The sequence below is a fragment of the Diabrotica virgifera genome, chromosome 3 (genome assembly GCF_917563875.1).
Source record: "Diabrotica virgifera virgifera chromosome 3, PGI_DIABVI_V3a".
In the NCBI taxonomy this organism is placed as follows: domain Eukaryota; kingdom Metazoa; phylum Arthropoda; class Insecta; order Coleoptera; family Chrysomelidae; genus Diabrotica; species Diabrotica virgifera.
The window spans coordinates 132,458,456-132,485,704 of NC_065445.1; the positions used below are offsets into that span (position 1 = coordinate 132,458,456).

The 27,249-nt window shown below is 34.0% G+C and overlaps 1 protein-coding gene across 2 annotated transcripts in view; it reads left to right on the forward strand.

Moving 5' to 3' along the window:
- Nucleotides 1-27,249, forward strand: part of LOC114340546 (glutamyl aminopeptidase-like) — a 278,341-nt gene that overhangs the window by 62,065 nt on the left and 189,027 nt on the right. For both annotated transcript variants that reach the window (XM_050645533.1, XM_050645534.1), the window contains exon 4: nt 25,508-25,766. In XM_050645533.1, the coding sequence (XP_050501490.1) occupies nt 25,508-25,766 (259 nt within the window). The remainder of the gene's footprint in view (nt 1-25,507; nt 25,767-27,249) is intronic.

The window sequence follows — 27,249 nt, forward strand, 5'->3', positions numbered from 1 at the left end:
CGAGTGGTATACAATGTATCCATTACTCTCAAATATGTTTGACCCTAGCCATTTCGTCTTGCATATACCTAGGATAGGAATGTCTAGTCTGTAATTGTAATTTCGCACCTTTAAACATAGTTGTTACGTTCCACGTAGCTATCTTGTGGATTTCCACGACACGGGGTTTTCGCGTGTTGACGACCTGAGAGGCCCCGTGGTCTGGTTGTGATCTTCCTCCCCTGCCGGATCTTGGATTCCGAAGTCTATGATCATTAAATGTATGTATAGTTTCCTTATCTGTCATGGGAAGCTGTACTAGAGATATCCACAAGGATCTTTAATGTAGTGGTTTCTCCTGGCCTTCTACATCCTGATGCCGTTGACCATTGCCTGGTTCCTCCGCCTTTGAGACCGATTTCTCGGTCTCAGGACAACAGCGTGCCCTACCACTCACCAACTCATCCGCTCGAAGCCGTTGGTCAATAAGTGGAGGATTGCTTATACCGGCAATCATTCGGTGACTCGGGAAGTGGCACTCGTCTATAAAGTCACATAACTTTTTCCTGTTGCATATTTTGGCTTGAAATTTTCCAGAAAACTTCATCATGAGTTATGTTTTGATGCTGTGTTGGTTAAAATTATAAACTAAAAAGTTTGTCACTCAACTTTTTTAGGTAAACATGAAACGAACGAAATGAAATCTGACGACAAAATGTTCAAAAATTATCAACTCAGCTTTTAATTTTTTTTAAACATTTCGGATAAATGTCATTATTATCTAAATACTTTAAAGATAATAAAGTAAAATATTCAAACGGAAGTGTTTACCGAGACCAAAGATACAGCGAGTTAAAGTTGAAAAATCATCAAAACTAAATTTTTGGCAATATTGCTTAAAATTTGATTTTTGAACATGTTCCACCAATTTCTAGATAAAAATAAACTTCATATTCAAATTCAGCCACCTATAAAAATGACAAAATTTGCCATTCACCTATCAAAGTCGCTTTTTCGATTTCTAAGCCTCATATTAGGGGTGTGCCGCTCGCCTAATACGTTAATATTAAGCTACAGAGTACCCAACACTCATATTTCAGGAACGAAAATACACTCACCGGCACAAATAACCGCCACCCCAAAAATGGGTAATTTTTAATGTCTTGTATTTCCTAAACCTGATGTCCGATTTAAGTAATTCTATTAATATGTTATAGCTTTATTCTTTAAAAATATTTCTGTAATAATATTGTTGCTAGACAGGCACATTGTCATGGTATACAGGGTGTACGAATCAAACTGTGATTTTTTTTAAATTTTGGAACACCCTGTGGAATGTTCTAGCTTTTATAAAATACCAAAATTAAAACCCAACTATAGCCTCAGGTTTTCTTAACAGTATGTTTTTTGTTTTATTCGCTTATATTGGATAATAAAACAGTTAGGCACTTTAACAACTACCCCTGTTTTTCGTCAATACAGGAGGTTTTTAAATAAGTACGGCAATCTTTAAGGGGTAATTCTGCATGATAAAATAATGACAGTTTGCTTTATAAACGTATGCCCGTAAATGCTTCGTTTCCGAGATAGGGGGTGTTGAAATTGTTCTTACAAACTGACGATTTATTTATTGTTCTAAAACGGTTTATTATATGCGAATGAAATTTGGTAGATTTTAAGAGGTACATATTGCGCATTTTTTTTCATACAATTAAGAATTTTATATTTACCATTGGCGTGCATACGGGTATAAAATTTTTAGATATATCCCGTATGCACGTCAATGGTGAATATAAAATTCTTAATTGTATGCCAAAAAATGCGCAATAACTTCCTCTTAAAATCTACCAAATTTCATTTGCATATCACAAACCGTTTTAGAGCAATAAATAAATCGTCAGTTTGTAAGAACAATTTCAACACCCCCTATCTCGGAAACAAAGCATTTGCGGGCATACGTTTATAAAGCAAACTGTCATTATTTTATCATGCAGAATTAAAGTTAAGACTTAAAGTTTGGCGTACTTATTTAAAAACGCCCTATATTGACGAAAAACAGGGGTAGTTGTTAAAGTGACTAACTTTTTTATTATTTAACATAGGCGAATGAGTCAAAAAACAGAATGTTAAGAAAATCTGAAGCTATAGTTGGGTTTTAATTTCAGTATTCTATAAAAGCTAGAACATTCCACAGGGTGTTCCAAAATTTGAGAAAAAAACACAGTTTGATTCGTACACCCTGTATACAATGACAATGTACCTGTCTAGCAACAATATTATTACAGCGATATTGATAAAGAATAAGGCTATAACATATTAAAAAAATTACTTAAATCGGACATCAGGTTTAGGAAATACAAGACATTAAACATGACCCATTTTTTGGGGTGGCGGTTTTTTGTGCCGGTGAGTGTAGATAGAGGGTCGCTCTCGGTGGCATATTTTATTGCTAATTAATTGCTGAGAGATACAAAGAAGTTACAAACTCACTCCCTCCAGCCCTATCGTTATTCTTATCCCATGAATTTCACAAAAAGTGAAAATAACCAGCTTAAAGACCTAAAACTAAGTGGGTATTTTTTGCTAATTAATTGCTGCAAATCTACGTCAAAATGAATTGTTTGCTTCATCGCCTAATACTCTGGGCTAATTAGCAAAATTCATGGAAAAGTTATTTTATTGCTGGAATCGAATTATAAGATCCTATATATTAATAATATAGGTATGCAAAGTCCGCAGATAGTGTGCTACTTTTTTTATAAACAAAATGGCGCCGACAAATCGTATTTTTTTCAATTATTGCTCTATAACTCCGAAGATTTTAACTTTACAACAAAAACACCCAAATAAAAATTTACCGCAATTAAATTATGCATAGAGATATGTTTTTCACGATTTGCTCCGACGAAAATTTTCCTGGGAAAATGCGGGTTTTCCTAACAAAAACTATAATTTTCAAATAAAGTTTTAGGTAAGTAATTATTAATCAATAATTAAATAACTTAGTGACATCAAAGATTTCTTGGTATAGATTGTAATTCCAGAAGCCGGTGAAAATTAAACGAATATTTTAGCAACAATTCAATTGTTAATTAACAATTTACGATCGCAATAATAACCAAAATAATCATGATATATTGATCAAACTTATAAAGATTATAAAGACGAGATGCTTGTTCAATATTTTATCGACAAAATATAAATTTTTCTTTTTCTTTGCATAATCTTTAAAATTTGAAAAAAAAATAGTTATAATACGTTGGTCTAATTAGTAAAGTACAAAGAAAGGTTATTTACCAGCAATTTTATTGCTTTAATCGAATTATAAGATGCTATATATTATTAATATAGGTATGCAAAGTCCACAGATAGTGTGCTACTTTTTTTATAAACAAAATGGCGCCGACAAATCGTATTTTTTTCAATTATTGCTCTATAACTCCGAAGATTTTAACTTTACACCGAAAATACTCAAATAAAAATTCACCCCAATTTAATTCTACATAGAGGCATGTTTTTCCCGATTTGCTCCGACGAAAATTTTCCTCGAAAAATGTGGGTTTTCCCAACAAAATCTCGAATTTTCAAATAAATTTTTTGGGCCAGTAAATATTTATCAATAATTATATAGCTTAGTGAAATAAAAGCTTTCTTGGTATAGATTATAAATTCAGAAGCCGGTTAAAATGAAACGAATATTTTAGCAACAATTCAGTTGTTAATTAACAATTTACAGTCGCAATAACAACCAAAATAATCATTAGACATTGATCAAACTTAAAAAGATGATAAAGGTGTGATGCCTATTTAATATTTTGTCGACAAAATATAAATTTTTCATTTTTTGCATAATCTTTAAATGTTTAAAAAAAATTGTTATAAACAAATTAACATTTCTTAGAAATTGCTTATTATATTCTAATTTTAAAAAATACTTAAAATGCGTATTTCATAGGTCTTGAAAATGAATGCTTTAAAAAAATTTTCCAACCATTTGCAAAAAAGTTGGGAAACAGCAAAATAAATATACGATATATCCATTGTTTATAATTTGTTTTAATTGTTTCAAAGCTTAAAAGTGAGTCTATGGTACAATCTAATTACTCACAAAAAATGTCAAAAATTAGTGCAGTGGTTATATTTTAATCAAAGATTAAAAATACTTTTTTTTGTAATTTTTAGCGCGAAAGTAGGCTTGATACAGAGCCGGAGATAAAATGTTCACTCGAAGCGACTGACACGCTTAAACTCGCGTGAGTTGTGTATGTGGGCGGGTAGCTACGGTACTGTATTATTCTACTTTCGCGCGTGTAAATTACAAAAAAATATATTTATAATCTTTAATTAAAATATAACCATTAAGCTGATAATCGATATTGTTTTATAAATAATTAGCTTGTACCGTTGATTGATAAATACGGAAAGATACGAAAGCCTATGCATTATTTTGTTGTCTTTAAAACCTGCCTGTATAGTGGCGCGCCTAGCTTAAATTTGTTGGAACTAGCCTTAGAGGGAAGTGTAAAATTACCCCTACTCAAGGAACTAGCCAAGAACACGCGGTTATTTTGCATGGCCCGTATTCAAAATTTTAACGCAGCAGTCACTATCATATTAATCTGTATTATTTTTTTTTATTTTTGTTTCTGCGAAAATGTTGGAAGTATAAATTGACTATAGAGTTTTTTTCACTAGTCTTGACCTCACAAGTAAATACTTTTCGAGTTATTTGCGAGTGAATATATTCATTTCTCAAAAAATAATACGTTTTTAGACGGATTTTCGCAAATAACTAAAAAAGGAAGTATTTCACCAAAAAAACATTCATAGCAAAAATACAGCTTATCAAAAAGTGAAAAAAATGTTTTATATAAATATGACATATTATGAAGTCGTAGACCCAGTAAAAGCAGAGTTGTAGCTAATGAAAAGTAGGTTCTTATTATTTGTCAAATTCAAAATTGAATATTTCTACATGAAATAACCAAAAAATTAAGAACTTTTCGGGGAAAACTCATCATAACTTTTTTAAAAAGTTTAAAAACAGCTTTATTTTTTTTTTAGTTTCTAGTATCAGAAGTAAACAAGTTGGGCACAAAATAAAGTTGATCCCTTTTTTGTAAAAAAATCTAAAAATCACCTCCTAATTAGCATCTCAAATGAAATTAATCAGTAGCGCTTCATAAGTTACTTTACGTATGTATGCTTATTATAGAGGATCTGTAAGTTTCATCGGTTCAAAGTGCTTATTTTTGAAAGGCTGTAGTTGAAAGGACTTCAATGAGTCACTAAACACGAGTATATGCAAATTCGGAACAGCCATATCTTAACCAATTTTTGTATTACAGTAAAACAAAATATTCAGAAAACCAAAACCACTTTGGGATATTTCGTCTCACTGATAATTAAAAAATTATTTAAAAATAAGGATTTTTTTTTCAAAATAAAAAAAATACTGTAAAACTAAATTTACGATTAAACTTACAGATCATATGTATTATAAACAATACATAAGTAAAGTCACTTGTGAAGCGGTAACAATAATTTGATTTTATTCGTCTTGAGGGGCCAAACGAAAAACACAAACTACTTTTTTTCTTTTTAAATCGTGTTCTGTTGTGATTTATAGCAAATTTATAGCATCTCTTTCGAAATAAAAATTTTATGCAAGTTCCCTTTTAGAGGGTGATTTTCACGCTTTTTTAAAACTATTTTTACAAAAAAGGACCAACTTTATTTTCAGCGTAACGTGCTTACTTTAATGCTAGAAACATTTTTAAAAACAAAAACAAAGCTTTTTAAACACTTTTAAAAAGTTGCGATGAGTTAGCAAATTTATAGCATCTCTTTCGAAATAAAAATGTTATGCAAGTTCCTTTTTAGAGGGTGATTTTCACGCTTTTTTAAAACTATCTTTTACCAAAAAAGACCAACTTTATTTTCAGCGTAACGTGCTTACTTTAATGCTAGAAACTTTTTTAAAAACAAAAACAAAGCTTTTTTAAACACTTTAAAAAAGTTGCGATGAGTTTTCCCAGAAATGTGCTTTATTTTTTGGTTATTTCACGTTGAAATATTCGATTTGGAATTTGACGAATAAGAACTTACTTTTTTAGTTACAACTCTGCTTCTACTGAGTATAAAGACTTTATACAGACATTTTTTTTTAAATTTTTTATAAAGTATATTTTTATTGAATACTCTTTTCGATAAAATACTTGTTTATTGTGTTATTTGCGTAAAACCGTCTAAAAACGTGTTTTTTTTTTGTTAAAAAACGAACATATTCACTCTCAAATAACTCGAAAAGTATTAGCTTAGTGAAAAAACTCAATGGAACAAAACTTGCTACAATTAATAAAAAATAACAGTAAAAAAATTAAAAAAAATAATAAAAAACAAATTAACAATACAAAAAAAATACAACAAAAAATACAAAAAAAAATTAAAATTTACAAAAAAAAATGAACAACAAAACAGAGTATTATTTAGATAATAATTATTGTAGATAATAATGTTAGTTTGTTATGTATTTCGAGTTAGTAAGTACAGAAAAAATTCCTCTGATTAAAAAATCAAATTTGTTTGTTTGTAAAATAACAAAATGTCTGGCTAATTGGCTTGGCCAAGGCCATCAAATTCACAAAAAAAAAATTAATCAGTTTATCCACTTGATAGATACTAGATAGTATTAGACTTATTGATATTATAGCTACCTAGCCTCATACAAAGTGGATTTAGAAAGTCCACATCTACATTAGACAACCTAGTGGATATTGAATCTATAATTCATGAGTCATTTGGATGTGATAAATTATGTTTGGCTTATGGCTATCTTTTATTATATTTTATAACGCGTGCCATTTGGGGATTAGATATAAAAATTCTATTAAATTGGTCAATTCCAGGAAATATAAAATTTATTAATAATTTCCTATATAGACGAAACTTATTCGAATAAATAACGTTCTTTTAGACTCAAAAATCCAATTAAACGACATTCCTCAATGGTCTACTCGTTGCACTTTTCCTTATTGCCATCAATGACATCGCTAAATCACTTAACCCACTAGTCATTTAGAAATTAGAGAATTGGTCAAACACTACTGGCCTAGAATTTTCTCCCACTAAAACGAAAACCATAATCTTCAGTAAAACTCCAAAGAAGCACATTATACTACCAAAAATCTACCTAAAGAATTTCTTTACTGAATTTCAGTACTGCCTGTTTTTCTTCAACGGTGCCTTTCATTCTGTCCCTAAATTGTCATTCCATCTTTTCCTTGGGTGTCCTATACTTCTTCGGCCTAACGGTGACTTGTCCTTGGCTATTCTTACTATCCTTGATTCAGACATCCTGCTTATGTGTTGATTCCACTCTTCTTTTCTATTCTTTACCCAGGTATTTATATTGTCTACCCCACATATGCATCTGATTTCCTCACTTTTTACCCTGTCCCGTAGTCCTTTTCCAGCAATCCTTCTTAAGATCTTCATTTTGTTGGTATCCAGACGTCTTTGTATTTTGCTTGCATCTGATCTTGTTTAGGCAGTGTAAGTCATAACTGGTCTAATAACTTCAGTCAAATGACTTATATATTCGGTCCTTTGTTTCCACTCTAAGGTATTTGTTTTTCCAAATTGTGTCGTTTAGGCATCCGGTCGTTCTACTGGCTTTAATTATTAGTCTTTAACCTCTTCTTCGATATTATTGTCGGCTGATAGATTAATTCCCAGGTATTTACTTTTATTGTCTAAGTCCAATTTGCATCTTATTGGTTCTTTGGATATTACTAAGCTTTTTGTTTTTTAAGCTGATATTTTCATATTCATTTCTTTTGCGTTAATGTTGAATTCGTGCAGTAATCTTTGTAGGTCGTCTTTGCACTCTGCTACTAACACGGTGTCATCAGCGTAACAGAGTATTGTTATCTCTTTATCGCCCATTTTTTACCCTCTTTTTTTCTTCACTTGTTTTATTATTGCATCCAGCGTTATGTTAAAAAGTAGAGGGATTAGTGAATCTCCTTGCTTGATTCCTGTGTTTGCTTCTATAAAATGGGTTCTGTTATTATTCCATTGACTTTCATTTCTATTTTATTTCGTACATAAATGTTTTCTATCAGTTTTATAATATCCAGTGGTAAATTTTTGTCATATAGTAGGTGTATCACGTCTTTTAATTGTATTCTATCAAACGCTTTCTCTAGGTATATAAAACAGAAAAACCCTCGCTTGTTATACTCTAATGATTTCTCCGCTATTTGTCTTATCACAAAAACAGCATCGTTATGATCTTCCCCTTCTAAATCCTTGTTGTTCAACCGATGTATTTATGCACGCCATTATTGTCTTCATCAGTATTTTTGTTGGGAGTTTCAGTATAGTGCTCCGTAAATTTATCCCTCTAAAATTACTGGGGTCTGCCCTATCACTTTTCTTAATAACGCTATCATCTGAGTGGTATTCCATTCTTCTGGAATTCTTCCTGTATTTATTATTTTACTTATCAGGATATTCAGTTCTTTGTGACGTCTCTCTCCTCCGTATTTTAAAAGTTCATTAGCTATTCCATCTTTCCCTGGTGCTTTTCGATTTTTCATCTGTTTTAAGGCGTTCGTTATATCTTCCTCTTTAATTTCTGTTTGCTCATCCGATTCTAATCCTGGTTTTCCAGTTCTTCATGATTAGCTGTTTGATACAGGTTTTCTAGTTAAGTTGTCCATGTATTTGTATCAATATGTTTTACTTCTATCAATTCCTTCATCTCTGCTGTTTGACCTCTTATCATTTTCCACATTTCCTTTTGCATCCCGTATAAGTCGTGATCCATCTCTTTTGAAAATGCTTACCAATGTTCTGTTTTCTTCCTTCTTACTATTGAGTTTAACTCATTTCGAACTCTTTTAGATCCTTCACATATGTTTGTCTCGTTCTTTTGAATTTGTATTCTAGCTGGATTTTCTTTTTTTCTTGGCATTTTATTTTTATTTCTTCACAGATCCATGGGGTGTTCTCCTTTTCTTTCGTATATGTTTACTTATCTTAAGTTCTCCAAGTGCGTCCGTTGCTGCCATTTTGATATTATCTCTAATCTTCCTTCAACTTTCTTCTATGTCTTCATCTGGTGTTATGTAGTTTTCGTTCAGTACTTTTTGCAGTCTTGTCTGGTATAGATCTCGTGTTGACAAGTCTTGTAGCTGTTCTACTTTTATTCTTGTCTCACATTCAATAGGGTCTTTTTTCCTGTTTTTTGTAGATGTATTCTGATTTTTCCAAGTACTAGGTTGTGATCACTTCCGATATTAGCTGCACTTAAACATCTTATGTCTAGTACTTGAGAATGATGGATGTTTCTGTTTGTCAATATACATATAATCAATATCGGATATGTGTGCTCTTGTATTTTTGAATGTATATTTTTCTTGATCTTTGTGTCTGAAGAACGTATTGTTTATTCGAAATTCGTTCTGAGAGCAAAAGTTAATAAGTAGTTCCTAAAGAGTTTACAATAAATTATTCAGAATTGATTAACTTCTTGGGAATAAAACTGGATAATCGTCTATCTTGGTAAGACAATATACACTCATTCCGACTGTCACCTCAAACGGGCTTAACTTAATGAAAAATATCTCTCATAAACAATGGGATGTCGACGTCCAGACTCTTATGACTGTTCACTGAAATTTGGGTTTCAACCTGAGATACAGTCGGAAAAATCAAAGAATACCCATGAACGAACATATAAAACACGCTGTATTTTCCTGTCAACATGTCGCAAAGAAAATTGCCCAGCGCAAGTACATGTATTAATAATTATTACATGTACCTGTGCTGGCCAATTTTTTGACACGGTGACAGGAAAATACAGCGTGTTTTTTATATGTTCGTTCATGGGTTCATTCTTTCATTTTTTCTACTGTACAATACGCTAAAGTGTTACGTTTGGCTTGTTCTCTTGTATGTAATAAAAGCATGGATAATAAAGACCAGCTCCACTAACAAACTTGAAGTCTTTGAAATAAGGTGCCTGCACCGAATGCTTAAAATATCATGGACATACTTAGGGACATATTGCGAGGAGAACGATATAGTTGTCGGCAACTGGAACTCGAAAGAAATATAGAGGGTAAGAGAGGTCTAGAAAAAGATGTCATGGCTGGGTAATATTCGCCAAATGATATTAATGAAATTACTCGTAATAGAATAATGTAATCGTGACTATCTAATATCTCACCTGACAATACAATGCACAGTGGACGCCTACGCAGAAATACACGGCACCTTTAAGAAGTAAAGTTAATAATAAATAATTCAATACTTAGTCACTATTTTTCCCCTAACTCGGAAAATATTGACGGCACGAAAAAACTTGGAAGAAATTGTTGGAAATCGCGATTGCAACAATTCATGAGTCCTTACCCTTTTTCTCCCGAAGAGTTTAAAGTGGCCGAGCGGGTTACTAAGTCAATTTCATTTAAGTAAATACGTTTGCAATATCTCCAAACAAAATATACAATTATCAGAAGAGACTGTAATTAACGAAAATAACTACCTATTTTTTATCGAGATTATGAGGCAAATAAGAAATGTACAATATCTAAAATCACCCAGTGAGTATTTTTCTCGTTAAATAATTTTTTTATTAAATAAATTATATTATTATATATATTATATAAAATTATTAAATAAACTTTATAATATTTAATGATTTGTTTCAAGAATTCAAATTAGAAGACAAATTACAACTACAAAATTATTCTTGCTAATTTAAAAACGAGTTTAGAAAGTAATACATAGGTACACTCCAATAATTATTTTAAAGATTGACATTGTTATCGTTGAATGAGAACTCAAATTTAAATGCATCAAAAGAATTAAATAATTTTTATTATAATCCGATCGACCCGACCGACCCCAAATTCCGATAACCAAAGCTACCTGAATACGTCTCATCGTTGTCTCAGGTAAATTCAATCTCGCACCTAGAAAGCTGCTAACGCCATCTATTTCTAAAACCACTGGTGTCGTACATAAACGCTCATTTAGTTTCGTATCTTCCAGTAAATTTATCAGTCAACGCTTGTACTTTAAACTCACTTCTACGCTTTGAAAGAATTAAAAAAAAATTATTAACACCGTAGTAATCGTATGTTTACTTTGCTGTTTCATAACTTTTTTGCAAATGGTTGCAAAAAAGTTTTAAAGCATTTATTTTCGAGATATTTGAAATGCGCATTTTAGCTATTTTTTAAAATTATAAACTTTCTGAGAAACGTTAATTTGTTTATAACTATTTTTTTTAAACATTTAAAGATTATGCAAAAAAATAAAAAATTTATATTTTGTCGACAAAATGTTAAATAGGCATCTCATCTTTATAAGATTTCAAAGTTTGATCAGTGTATCATATTTATTTTGGTTATTATTGCGACCGTAAATTATTAATTAACAATTGAATTGTTGCTAAAATGTTCGTTTAATTTTCACCAGCTTCTGGAACTATAGTCTAAACCAAGAAGGCTTTTAAGTCACCAAATTATTTAATTATTGGTAAATAATTACTTATCTAAAACTTTATTTGAAAATTAAAGATTTTGTTGGGATAACCCGCATTTTCCGAGGAAAATTTTCGTCGGAGCAGATCGGGAAAAACACGTCTCTATGCAGAATTTAATCACGGTGAATTTTTATTTGAGTGTTTTTGTTGTAAAGTTAAAATCTTCGGAGTTCTAGAGCAATAATTGAAAAAAACACGATTTTCGGGCGCCATTTTGTTTATAAAAAAAGTAGCACACTATCTGAGGACTTTGCATACCTATAATATTAATATATAGGATCTTATAATTCGATTCCAGCAATAAAATTGCTGGTAAATAACTTTTCCCAAAAATAGCCTATTCTCCGATAATCAGCCCAGACTATAACGAGCAACAATGGCTACTGCGCCTGCGGTTTAATACTTAAGCTACTACCCAACACTCATATCTCAGGAACGAAAGTAGATGGAAGGTCGCTTCCGGCGGCATATTTTATTGCTAATTAATTGCTGAAAGATGGAGTATACAAGAAAGGTCTTATTACGTTTGTAACTTCAGATATCTCTAAAACTAATAACTTTATCATTACGAATGACAAAAGTATACATGGTGTTTGGTAAAGAATGGGCCATATCTTAACCTTAAATTTCTTAAGAGAGGTCGATTAAAGTTAACTTGCCTTAGTACGAAAGCTGATAATAACAGAAATACAGGGTGTCAAAGTTAAACTTTGATTTAATTTATTCTTGAATATCTCTTAACAAGCATGGGATAATAACACTAAATTTGGTAAACGGGGGTTTTTTGAGATAAGAAATCTAAATTCGCTACCAAAAATTATGTATTACCCAGAGGGCGCCACATACGTATTTCAGCGCTAATTTAATACGTTCAATTTTTTTATCCCCCACTCTACATACTTTTTGAATCAAAACTTTTATTCTCTTAATATTTTTACTTAAAAAAGATATACTACATTCATCTCGCTAAACTCAACTGTTTTCGAGATAAACGCATTTATAATCTGCGATACAACATAATTCTTTGCATAATATCATTGTATTATTATTATTCAATAGTATTTTGTATTTTGACAACGAAACCCGATTTGGGCTTCGAAACGTTAAAAAATTCATTTTTTAGTAAAATTGTGGCTTATTTCCCATAAAAAATACGTAATTATAATATCATTGTAGGTACATCCGAAAAATAACTTAACACCATAATCATTGTGCCAGTTCTCGTATTTATGTAATTTCATCGCAAATTCCATTTGAAGAAATTTGCGATACATTTTTGGAAATTTTTATGGTTTATGGTTGGTACAAGTGGAAGCACCTGTAAATAGGCAATTTCTACGTAGCATGCACTAAAACGCATGCATTGGGCACGCATCAAAACGCTAATTGTTAAAACACTATTTGTTTATAGTTTTGTTTAACAATAAAAAAATTAATTTTTAGCAATGCAAAAAATCAAAATCGGCATAATTTAACTTGAATGAAATGCTGTGAGTAGAATTGCAATTTTATTTTTTATTCAAAAGCTATTCGGGTTCAAAAATTGCAATTTATCAATTTTTTGGAATTCAACCGCGTTTATCTCGAAAACTATGCATCCTACGACAAAACTCCTAATAATATTTTTTACTTAGAATGAGCCAAAAAATACAAAAAAATGTTTTGTTTTGCAAGAAATCGCTTTTTGTAATTTTGCAAGTTTTTCTGTCAGTCTCGTACGATCATTCATATCGAGTACACGTATAATTACAGGTGCTTAAGTAGTGATTAAGACAAGTTTTTTGTGACAATTAATAATAAACTAATTTAATACCGGGCTAAATTAATAAAAAACCCAGTGTTGTGAGGTGTTTATTGTTATTGTTTTTGTTTTGTGTTTTTATGGTGGGAGTTTACAATAATGGATGAAAACTCTCCCCCTGATAAAGGGGGAACCCAAAACATGGACCAGGAGGAAGAACGCGAAAAGACCAAAGATCCAGAAAAAGAAATTAAGCTGTTCAATCTACAAAAAGGATATCTCTATACAGATAAGGTATATGTATTCATTGAGAAAATAAATGAGGAGCAGATTGGAAAAATTCACCCTATGCAGGTAGGTCACCTTTTTCATAAAAAATTAGGAATTAAAAACATTCTTAGCATCGACCGAGTAGGAAAAAATAGGGTAAGAGTACAACTTAAAAGCCCCAAATATGCAAATTATCTAGTTAAGAATGAGAATTTAAAAGAGGAACAACTAAAAGCATACATTCCAAATAACCTGCTACAAAGAAAAGCAATTATAAGAAACGTAGATACTGCTTTCAGTGAGGAATATCTTTTCGAAAATATAATATCCAATATATCAGTAACACAAGTTACTCGACTCAAAAGGAAGGTTGATATAAACGGAGAAAAAGCATATATACCTAGACAAATGGTATTACTTACTTTTGAAGGCAATATTTTACCTAGATATGTATATATAAAGAGCGTGGCTTGTTCCGTAGAACCGTATGTGCATAGAGTTGTTCAATGTTACCGGTGCTTGCATCACGGACACATTTTTCGTAATTGCAACAGTACAAAAACGAGATGTATTAACTGCTCACAAGAGAAAAACGATGATCATAACTGTAGAGACCCGCAAGACAGTTATTGTATACACTGTAAAAACTTTGAGCACAAATCCATATCCAAACAGTGTCCAAAATTTAAAGAACAATACGAAATTAAAAGACACATGGCAGAAAACAATTTAACTTTTTTGGAAGCAAAGGACAGTCTTAAAAGATCATATACATCTGCTGTTACTACAACGAATAGGTTTGAAGCATTAGGTACGATAAATAATGAAAGTTTTCCACCCCTTCCAAGGCAAAACAATGTCAGACATAATATTTCCAAACCATCCACATCCAGTATCCAACAACAAACACAAAAAGTAATGCCAAGTCAACCTGAAACTTCTTCTCAATATAAAAAGAGGAAAGCCCAATCTCCTTTAGCTGAAGAAATGTTCCCTTTTCAATTTGGACCAAAAAACCCTCTGCCACCAAATGTTTTACACAGTTCCGATTCTGATCCTAACACAGATGAATTTATTAATATGTTTTTCAATTTTTTAAAAAGTGTACTCAAAGAGTTTGATTCTTTTAACCATTTAGAAAGATTAGATAGAGCTTACATATATGATAAAATTATTAAATATAACAAACTTAAATAATGGCTAATAAAATAAAAAATAAGATAAAGATTTTACAATGGAATGCGCAATCGGCTGTAGCTAATAAATTGAGTTTAGTTAAATGTTTAAATGAAAATATCATCGATATTGCCTTAATTTCAGAGACATGGTTTAAGCCAAATAAACAATATAATTTCAAAGGCTATAAAATTATACGTAAAGATCGCCATGATAGTTATGCTGGTGTCGCAATCCTTGTCAGAAATGTATTTCGTTTTGAAGAAATTTCAATTACAAAAAATTTTAACAAAAATATTTTGATGTGTGGAATACAGATATTGGACAACAGTGAAATAACACTAACATGTTTCTCGATATATTGCCCACCAGATATACGAACAACAGTTGCAGACTGGGAGGCAATTCTTAACTGTACCAAGTCTATAGCATTTTTGGAGGAGATTTCAATGCGCATCATCAAACATGGGGATCTTACAAAAATAACAGCAAAGGCACGCAAATAATAACCGCTTCAGACAACACAGAATTAGTACTTTTAAATACCGGAGACCCCACAAGGTTCACAAATAATGGGAATAATTCAGTCGTGGATTTAACTTTTGCAACTCCAGACATAGCAATTAATTGTGCATGGGAAACCTTTCCTGATGTACTGGGCTCAGACCATTTTCCAATTATTATAGAAATTAATAAAGGAATGGAAAGTAGAGACATCATAATACAACCTAAAACAAAATGGAACCTAAATAAAGCAGATTGGAGCTTATATCAAGAAATTGCAGATACATACTTCTCACAACACAATAAAAATAACAACAGCGTAGAACATAAGTACAACTTATTAGTTGAAGGGATAAATAAGGCAGCCAATGCCTCCATACCCATCTACCAACCTTTTAAAATGAGCAAAAAAACCTCTCTTCCACCATGGTGGGATCAAAGCTGCGAAGATGCCATTAAAAAAAGAAAACAAATGCTCAAAACATATAAGCATCAAAGCACCATGGAAAACTATATGAAATGTAAAAACGAAAATTCAAAAACCAAGAAGTTTTTAAAATATAAAGCCAAATTATATTGACAGCACTGGTGTGAAAACTTAAATAAAAATACACCATTGACAACTATATGGACACAGGCCAGAAAAATGAATAGAAGATCTGGGGAAGTTAATACATCGGGGAATTATGAATGGCAAGAACAATTTCTAGATAAAATTTCGCCAGCTAATGCCTTGAATGATACATCACACATTTTCACAAAACAAGAACAAAATAATACCAATCATAAAATCTTCTGTGAACCTATCAGTCTGCCAGAATTAAACTATAACATAAAAAATAGAAAGAATACATCACCTGGTTATGATGATATTAGATATCCTATGATATACCAACTACCAAACAATGCCAAGATGTTTCTAATCAAAATCCTAAATGACATCTGGATTAATGGGGAATGTATAGAAGAATGGAAAAAGACTATTGTAATACCCATACACAAACCAAACAAAAACCCCACTTATGCGATTCATATAGACCTATTGCACTTATGCCATGTATACTCAAGATTTTTGAAAGAATAATTAAAAACCGACTGGAATGGTGGTTAAACACAACTGGCTCTCTGCCAACCACACAATACGGTTTTAAAAAAGGGTTTGGCACCATTGATGCGGTGACACACTTAGTTACAGACATACAAATATGTTTAACTGAAAATGATTACAATAGCACGATGTTTCTAGATGTTAAAGGTGCATATGACAATGTCAACTGGTTCATTCTACGGGAAAAAATGATACAATTACAAATACCTCAAGAAGTTGCTAACACCATATGCAAATTGTATATAAACAGGCAAGTAGGACTCAGAGGATGTGATGGCTGTCAAGTGAAATACCAAACTGCAAATTTAGGGTTGCCACAAGGATCTGTTCTTGCACCACTACTCTTCAATATATATACCACTAATTTACACTCCTCCATATCTACAGCAACTATGATACAATATGCCGATGATTTTGTTGTTTATACACGTAGCAAACACCTCGATGAATGCATCAATCGTTTAAACTCCAGCACAGAACTCTTTTTAAGATCCATAAATGATTTAGGACTACAAATCTCCGCTGAAAAATCCAAAGTCGTTATCTTCACCAGGCATAATGTGAAACCAATGCAGAAAATTAAAATAAATAAAATATAATTTCCAGTGGATACCAATGCCAAATACTTAGGAGTTATATTAGACAGAAAACTGACCTGGAAACCACACATTGAACAAATAGAGATAAAATGTAACAAAGGACTAAACTTCCTAAAATCCATCATGCGAACTTGGTGGGGAGCAGAACCTCAAACAGCACTAATTTTCTATAGAGCTTACATAAGATCAATAATTGATTATGGTTGTACACTTTATGGAACGGCCAATAAAACCAATCTACGTAAGCTGGACATAATACAAAACAAAGCACTTAGAATATGTCTGGGAGCAATGAAATCTACACCAGTTGAACCATTAAGAGCTGAAGCAATCGAACCTCCATTAGAACTGAGAAGATCATTTTTAGCTGAAAAAATGATTATTAAATCACTAAAGAAAAATTCACCATTCATTAGTAGCATATACAAGTTAAACGAATACGACTTAACTAAGCCTTTTTGGATACATAAGAACTCTCCTCCTATTTGTGAAGCATTAAGAAACGTGACCCTACAACCACAAACAAAGGTAGAGATCGATTACTTTGTTCACTTTGTTGTATGTGATGTGAATATACCCCATTACTCTGAATTAGCATCATCTAATAACATAGTTATTAATCAAATTTTAGACCAACATCCAAACTATGTCATAATATACACTGATGGATCAAAAAACACTGACGGCACAGGTTGTGCCTTCTTAATACCTAAACGTATACAAAAACACTATAAGCTACATAAAAATACATCTATCTACACAGCCGAGGCAATAGCAATTCTAAAAGCACTAGAATATGTACAACAGGAAGAGGAACAGAATGCCATTATCTTCTCCGATTCACTTTCAGCTCTTAAAATTCTAAAATCCAACTCAAACACAACAAATGATATTATCTTTAACATTCAAACAATTATTAAAAAATTACAAGATCAAAATAAATTTATAAAATTCTTCTGGGTTAAAGCACACGTAGGAATAACAAACAATGAAATTGCAGACAAAATTGCCAAAGAAAGCATAGAAATGGGGGAACAGATAAATTGCCAATTAACTACGGATGAACAAATAAACATATCAAAACATAAAATGATGAGAAAATGGTCCTACTTGTGGCAAGAATACACATTTACAAATCCAACACGTTACACCAGAATAGAAACCAAATTGAGGAAAAAACCTTGGTACAATAAGTTCGATTACAATCGCAAAAGCATAACCACTATTAGTAGAATGAAGTTTGGTCATGCGTGTTATCCAGCACACTTACATAAAATCAAAATACTTGAGAGTGATCTTTGTGAATTTTGTAATAAAATCGGTGACCTGGACCACATATTTTTTGATTGCCAAAAATATAGGGCTCAATCCAATGAGCTGTTCAGAAAACTTCTAAAATTGAACATTGAAAGCCCATATAACATAATGCATCTTCTTGCTTTAAACAGAAAAGAAATTTACGATTGTCTGTTATATTTCGTCAGAATAACAAAAATACAAATTTAATAATACCTTTTGCTGCTACCTTATGTCTTTCCTTAATGTATATATACCTTATCTATCCGAGGCCTACCTTTGATCGTTTAAAAAATGCCCTGATCGGCCCCTGGGCGAGAAGAGTGTAATCCTTGTGTCAAATCCTTGCCCTCTCTTTTACAAAATTTGTATCTGGCTGTGTGGGTTTTACATTAAAGCCAAAAAAAAAAAAAAGTTTTTCTGTTGTTAACAACCTTATCGACATCCGGACCAACTGTTATTGTTCGTCCGCTATAACTTTTCCCACAGGTCACGATTAATTTTCAAACAAATTAAGTCAAAACATAAAGTGAAACGTACGCCGATATGTGTAGTATATAGTATATAGTACATAGTGTACAAAATGTATATACACATCGACGTTCGTTTCACTTTATGTTTTGACTTAATTTGTTTGAAAATGAATCGTGACGCATGGGAAAAGTTATAGCGGACGGACTAAATATACAAAAATATTTACAACAAAATAGGACAAAGTTCACCCAAAAAATGTGTGTTGTACGGGTCAAAATACATAAAAAAACTTGGGTAAGTCCGTCTAAATAAAGGAGGCCGTTGTACACCGCCGCACAGTGGTTTCGAATGCCGAAAACGTGGTCACGAACCTTTAAAAGCGATTGTTTATACATTTTGGAATTAGTTTCGTTCTTAAGGGTTTTCACATCGCTGATTACGAATCTGGCATTATTTTTTCTGAAAAACAAAATGGCGGATCCAATATGGCGGAAAGAAATTGAAAATATTAATCAAAAAGGAAATTTTTTGTCTAATTTGGTAAGTTAAGGTCGCTGATTACAAATCTAACATTACTTTTTTTTAAAACATAATGGCGGATCCAATATGGACGAACGAAATTCGAAAATTCTATTTTAGCCGCATTTTTGTTTAAAATTTTATATTATAAGCGACTTTTGAGACTGCTGATTACCAATACATTTTCTTTATGAAGTACAATATTCAGAACCTATTACTTATGTACAACTGCCTATACATACTCAACAATCGCCAGAATCATGTAACATGCGTCATTTCCCACTTTTGTATTCAAACAACTGCCAGTAATGCATAGGCAGTTATAGACAGCTAAACCAAAGTGATTATGTATCTCCTTGCTATATATTTTAAGATTAATAAACATTAGTCGCAGAATTATGCAGAATTTTGTACTTTTTGAATGCATCTTTACAAAATTTTAATTATTTCAAGTATATTTTCACTATTTATGCATTAACAAATTTAAGGCATTTATTGTTAATAAATGTTGATTTAAGTTACATCTTATATTATATTACTATATACTTAAAAAAGAAGAATCTGCTTTACAGCGATAAAATTGATGAACTACAAAATGTTTTACAGCGTTTTCAATATAAGTACGCGTTTTTTTTCACTTTCTCTGCCGGCCAAAATAGCCCCGGACATGGCCCCAGTGACGTGCTGGAACTTTTCAAGCGGCCCGGTGATTTTATAGAAAAGCAGCCTCCCATCCTTATTTTACCTTCAATTATCAGGATTTTTACTCGTTATTCATAAAACAAAACCAAAAATATACAGTATTTGTAAACCAAACATAAAACTTTTAAGAGACTAAGTTTTCACTCTAATGGCATATAACATATCCCACCAGAATGAAAACAATGGGAACCTTCTCTGGTTACACCTCCGAGGCTTCTACAATTTGCAAGCCATACGGATGCTGAGACTAAGGAAGATGAGGGAATTCTACAATTTACAATTCACGTCACATCTGCTCAGCGCGGTAAAGTTCCAACGAGACTGGTTCCCTTCATACTCCACACAGAGTAAATGTAAATCAAAAATGAATAACCATTTTCAATTTCGTTGCAAAACGAAAATACAGCCGAACCATATTCCAGTCCAATCAGAGAGTGCCGCAAGCACCTCTACCGGTTTCGAAACTTATTAGTCTCTCATCAGGAGGCACATATGCTGCTCTCCCTGATCCAACCAAAACAAACCCCAGCGTGCAGTACCGAATTGCAACGAACGAAATGGCATAGATGCCCTAGCGGCAACTGCTAGCAAAAGACTAAGTTTTCACTCTAATGGCATATAACATATCCCACCAGAATGAAAACAATGGGAACCTTCTCTGGTTACACCTCCGAGGCTTCTACAATTTGCAAGCCATACGGATGCTGAGACTAAGGAAGATGAGGGAATTCTACAATTTACAATTCACGTCACATCTGCTCAGCGCGGTAAAGTTCCAACGAGACTGGTTCCCTTCATACTCCACACAGAGTAAATGTAAATCAAAAATGAATAACCATTTTCAATTTCGTTGCAAAACGAAAATACAGCCGAACCATATTCCAGTCCAATCAGAGAGTGCCGCAAGCACCTCTACCGGTTTCGAAACTTATTAGTCTCTCATCAGGAGGCACATATGCTGCTCTCCCTGATCCAACCAAAACAAACCCCAGCGTGCAGTACCGAATTGCAACGAACGAAATGGCATAGATGCCCTAGCGGCAACTGCTAGCAAAAGACTAAGTTTTCACTCTAATGGCATATAACATATCCCACCAGAATGAAAACAATGGGAACCTTCTCTGGTTACACCTCCGAGGCTTCTACAATTTGCAAGCCATACGGATGCTGAGACTAAGGAAGATGAGGGAATTCTACAATTTACAATTCACGTCACATCTGCTCAGCGCGGTAAAGTTCCAACGAGACTGGTTCCCTTCATACTCCACACAGAGTAAATGTAAATCAAAAATGAATAACCATTTTCAATTTCGTTGCAAAACGAAAATACAGCCGAACCATATTCCAGTCCAATCAGAGAGTGCCGCAAGCACCTCTACCGGTTTCGAAACTTATTAGTCTCTCATCAGGAGGCACATATGCTGCTCTCCCTGATCCAACCAAAACAAACCCCAGCGTGCAGTACCGAATTGCAACGAACGAAATGGCATAGATGCCCTAGCGGCAACTGCTAGCAAAAGACTAAGTTTTCACTCTAATGGCATATAACATATCCCACCAGAATGAAAACAATGGGAACCTTCTCTGGTTACACCTCCGAGGCTTCTACAATTTGCAAGCCATACGGATGCTGAGACTAAGGAAGATGAGGGAATTCTACAATTTACAATTCACGTCACATCTGCTCAGCGCGGTAAAGTTCCAACGAGACTGGTTCCCTTCATACTCCACACAGAGTAAATGTAAATCAAAAATGAATAACCATTTTCAATTTCGTTGCAAAACGAAAATACAGCCGAACCATATTCCAGTCCAATCAGAGAGTGCCGCAAGCACCTCTACCGGTTTCGAAACTTATTAGTCTCTCATCAGGAGGCACATATGCTGCTCTCCCTGATCCAACCAAAACAAACCCCAGCGTGCAGTACCGAATTGCAACGAACGAAATGGCATAGATGCCCTAGCGGCAACTGCTAGCAAAAGACTAAGTTTTCACTCTAATGGCATATAACATATCCCACTAGCAGTTGCCGCTAGGGCATCTATGCCATTTCGTTCGTTGCAATTCGGTACTGCACGCTGGGGTTTGTTTTGGTTGGATCAGGGAGAGCAGCATATGTGCCTCCTGATGAGAGACTAATAAGTTTCGAAACCGGTAGAGGTGCTTGCGGCACTCTCTGATTGGACTGGAATATGGTTCGGCTGTATTTTCGTTTTGCAACGAAATTGAAAATGGTTATTCATTTTTGATTTACATTTACTCTGTGTGGAGTATGAAGGGAACCAGTCTCGTTGGAACTTTACCGCGCTGAGCAGATGTGACGTGAATTGTAAATTGTAGAATTCCCTCATCTTCCTTAGTCTCAGCATCCGTATGGCTTGCAAATTGTAGAAGCCTCGGAGGTGTAACCAGAGAAGGTTCCCATTGTTTTCATTCTGGTGGGATATGTTATATGCCATTAGAGTGAAAACTTAGTCTTTTGCTAGCAGTTGCCGCTAGGGCATCTATGCCATTTCGTTCGTTGCAATTCGGTACTGCACGCTGGGGTTTGTTTTGGTTGGATCAGGGAGAGCAGCATATGTGCCTCCTGATGAGAGACTAATAAGTTTCGAAACCGGTAGAGGTGCTTGCGGCACTCTCTGATTGGACTGGAATATGGTTCGGCTGTATTTTCGTTTTGCAACGAAATTGAAAATGGTTATTCATTTTTGATTTACATTTACTCTGTGTGGAGTATGAAGGGAACCAGTCTCGTTGGAACTTTACCGCGCTGAGCAGATGTGACGTGAATTGTAAATTGTAGAATTCCCTCATCTTCCTTAGTCTCAGCATCCGTATGGCTTGCAAATTGTAGAAGCCTCGGAGGTGTAACCAGAGAAGGTTCCCATTGTTTTCATTCTGGTGGGATATGTTATATGCCATTAGAGTGAAAACTTAGTCTTTTGCTAGCAGTTGCCGCTAGGGCATCTATGCCATTTCGTTCGTTGCAATTCGGTACTGCACGCTGGGGTTTGTTTTGGTTGGATCAGGGAGAGCAGCATATGTGCCTCCTGATGAGAGACTAATAAGTTTCGAAACCGGTAGAGGTGCTTGCGGCACTCTCTGATTGGACTGGAATATGGTTCGGCTGTATTTTCGTTTTGCAACGAAATTGAAAATGGTTATTCATTTTTGATTTACATTTACTCTGTGTGGAGTATGAAGGGAACCAGTCTCGTTGGAACTTTACCGCGCTGAGCAGATGTGACGTGAATTGTAAATTGTAGAATTCCCTCATCTTCCTTAGTCTCAGCATCCGTATGGCTTGCAAATTGTAGAAGCCTCGGAGGTGTAACCAGAGAAGGTTCCCATTGTTTTCATTCTGGTGGGATATGTTATATGCCATTAGAGTGAAAACTTAGTCTTTTGCTAGCAGTTGCCGCTAGGGCATCTATGCCATTTCGTTCGTTGCAATTCGGTACTGCACGCTGGGGTTTGTTTTGGTTGGATCAGGGAGAGCAGCATATGTGCCTCCTGATGAGAGACTAATAAGTTTCGAAACCGGTAGAGGTGCTTGCGGCACTCTCTGATTGGACTGGAATATGGTTCGGCTGTATTTTCGTTTTGCAACGAAATTGAAAATGGTTATTCATTTTTGATTTACATTTACTCTGTGTGGAGTATGAAGGGAACCAGTCTCGTTGGAACTTTACCGCGCTGAGCAGATGTGACGTGAATTGTAAATTGTAGAATTCCCTCATCTTCCTTAGTCTCAGCATCCGTATGGCTTGCAAATTGTAGAAGCCTCGGAGGTGTAACCAGAGAAGGTTCCCATTGTTTTCATTCTGGTGGGATATGTTATATGCCATTAGAGTGAAAACTTAGTCTTTTGCTAGCAGTTGCCGCTAGGGCATCTATGCCATTTCGTTCGTTGCAATTCGGTACTGCACGCTGGGGTTTGTTTTGGTTGGATCAGGGAGAGCAGCATATGTGCCTCCTGATGAGAGACTAATAAGTTTCGAAACCGGTAGAGGTGCTTGCGGCACTCTCTGATTGGACTGGAATATGGTTCGGCTGTATTTTCGTTTTGCAACGAAATTGAAAATGGTTATTCATTTTTGATAAAACTTTTAATTCATTCAATGATTTTTTTTAACTTGCTATGTGTTTTTATTTAAGAATAAGCAATCTTACAAATAATAATTATTATCACATGTATGACGATATTGTTTGCAGTGAAAGAAATCACAATTTCCAGAATAAATAAATATGATTTTTTTGTAATTAAGATAAAAGAATTTTGAAATAAAATTTTGAGAATTTTTCAATTACGTATTCAGTTGACTTTTAGTAAATCAATTATACAAGAGAGCACAAATACAAGTACAGTACAAATTCGTTAATTTAACAATAATGTAAATTTTAATACAACGCAATAATCTAAACGTTATTTTTTTGACCAGTAAATTTTGGAGCAAATTCGTGGATTATTACATCATTTTTAGGCTCATACAAAGCGTCTTTTTCTATAGCCATTAGCATATAAATGTTTCCAAGTGATTATGTGTTAAAGTACTTCTTAACCGATTTTTTATACATTTCAATGTTGAAAAGCTTCTTTGACAAGATACTTGAGTCAATGAAAAAGTTAATAAATGCTTATAACTATATTATTTAAATTTGGATAAGCACAATGACATAAGTTGTGCTTTTGCAAAACAGCGTAACAGCAAGCTATATAATCTTTATACTTGTTAGTACTACCGGAGGTGAAGCTTTCACGGTATCAACAACATTGTCATTTGTTACTTCATGTTCATTATCACTTAAAGATATGCCATTTTTTATTGTATCAAAATTTCTAGGATGCAGAGATCGAAATCTCTATGGAGAGATTTCGATACTGTTAAAAATGCGAATAAGTTTATCATTAAGTTTTATATTTGTCATATCATATTTGTGGAAAACGCTTTTGCAAAAAGTTTTTCCATTTTTATATGCTGCAGAGTACATATTTATTAGATGTTCGAAGGAAATTGGAAAACCATAAATATACTTGTATGTATGAAAATAAATATTATCTGTAGCAATCATTTATATATACAGTCTTATTCATTTACTTAAACTGTATTTTACAATTAAAAAAGATTTATTTTTTTTAATGTTTTGTTGTCATTCCATTAGAAATTAAAAAAAATATTACCTACATCTAAAATTTTTTGTGAAAAATGATTGACCGGCCTCAAGAGGCCGCGGCCTCTCGGTGATTGCACCGTTTCATTTATATGGCCAGCACGCCACTGCATGGCCCACTTGTTCCTGAGTTGTGAACCAGAGTACATCCAGTCTGATCCTCATACCTGTGTATTAGGACTCTACGATAGTATGAGAAAACAACTGTAAGCATGAAAACATCTAAATAGGGACTCTTTTTTTCGCCTCATGACCAAGTTTTCACCATTTGGAACCACTGTGCGCCGCCCTGGCGACAGCACTATATTTATAAGCTCCTACTACAAGATAATGTATCTATACTAATAAATTATACAACACTCAATAATGAACGCTATCAAACTAATAGATTTCAAATTGATTCTAGACTAAATTCCGCACCTCCTATGGAATTGTTCATGAATTTGCAGCCTCGGTTCCGATGTCAACATACCTGGTATCTTTTGCTTTTACTAATTTTCCTTACTACAGTGAAACTTTCGAAGATAAAGGAAGACAGATCCCAATAAGAATATTTACGGTCAACGCAAGTAAAGAAAATAACGAGTTTGCTATGCAATGTGCCAAAACTGCATTTTTATTTTATTCGAATTATACGGACATTAGCTATCCACTACCAAAATTAGGTAATTATAAAATTTTATTATTTTAACAGTTTATTAACAAATACCTAATATTACATTATAATTATTATTATGAATAATAATAATATCCTGTGGGAGTTTTTTGTCAGTTCTTCTATCAGGCGCGGCTCCCTGCGAATGGGGGATGCTTTCTGGGTATTCGTAGCGCCAATACCCAGAGAGTAGCAGGGATACTTGCCGTGGAACAAAAACTGACACCTGGCAGTAGGTATAAAATGCATACCCATGAGAATGGAGAATAATAATTTATGTTTAGGATCGCTGCCTGGGGATCGCCAGGGCACGTCTGGAGCCGGCGCTGGACGTGACAGCATGCGGGACGTCGGTGGCAGGGTGTTGAGGAGGCGGGCCCCTGTCATACAATCAGCTACAGCCCAACCACAACCACAACCACAAGCGAGCCAAACAACAACAAGAGCTCCACCCGCCGAAGGTGCTGCGCTGGATCATCAGCCGGCGCTCACTCAAGCGGGACGACCGAGGCAGCGCATGAAATGGACTGTGTCCATTAATGAAAATATTTTGCGCTTCTACTACAAGGTGACAAACCTCGGTCAAGAAACAATCGGCTACCGACAACAGCTGTATGCCGAATTTTGCAGGACGTACCCAGATATTCAAGTATCGGAGCAACGAGTATCAGACCAATACCGGGTAATTATAAGAAACAACCTTATCCCAGAGACTAGACGCAATACCATCAGAAGCGAAGTCGAACGGGAGATTCATAACAATGTTGTAATTGAAGATCAAGTCCCCAATGAAGTTCATGAGCAGATTCCTGAGCTTGCCATACAAGAAACTCAACCTGACAATACAGAGCAGGAAAACAACGAGCTACATGATAACCTAGTAAGCGAAATGGCACGTGCTGTACAAGAGTTTAATGGAACAAACCCACTTAGCAGACCACCGCTACCACGAATAAACTCTTGTAAGAGACTAGGTGTGCTGTTACAAATTGTGAACACTGAAGTCCTACCCAATTATGTCGTAGAAGCCCACACATTAGAGTATCTGCACATGCTAATCTACTGTGCAGCAACAGCAATTGCTAATGTAATGGGCATTAAGATCAGAACACGACGGGGTACTAATAACGGAAGGACTGGTAGCAGAATTGCACCCTGGGAAAAAAGACTGCTCGGAAAGATTGAATTACTGCGTAGGGATATTGGTCAAGTCACAGAATATATACGAGGTGTAAGAAGTACAAGAGTCATCAGAAGAGCTGAAGAAATAATACGGAATACTCCCAGACACTCAAGATTCGATCCAGAAAACAACACAGGCCAACAGTGCCTAGATACATTAAAACAAAGACTCTCAGTTTATTCAGGACGACTAAGAAGGTACAAAGTGAGTAACAACCGAAAATCTGACAATGCCCTTTTTGAGACTGCTGAGAAGGCGTTCTATCGAAAACTCAATTCCACCGTAGACAATCTCGATAAGTCTTACCCAA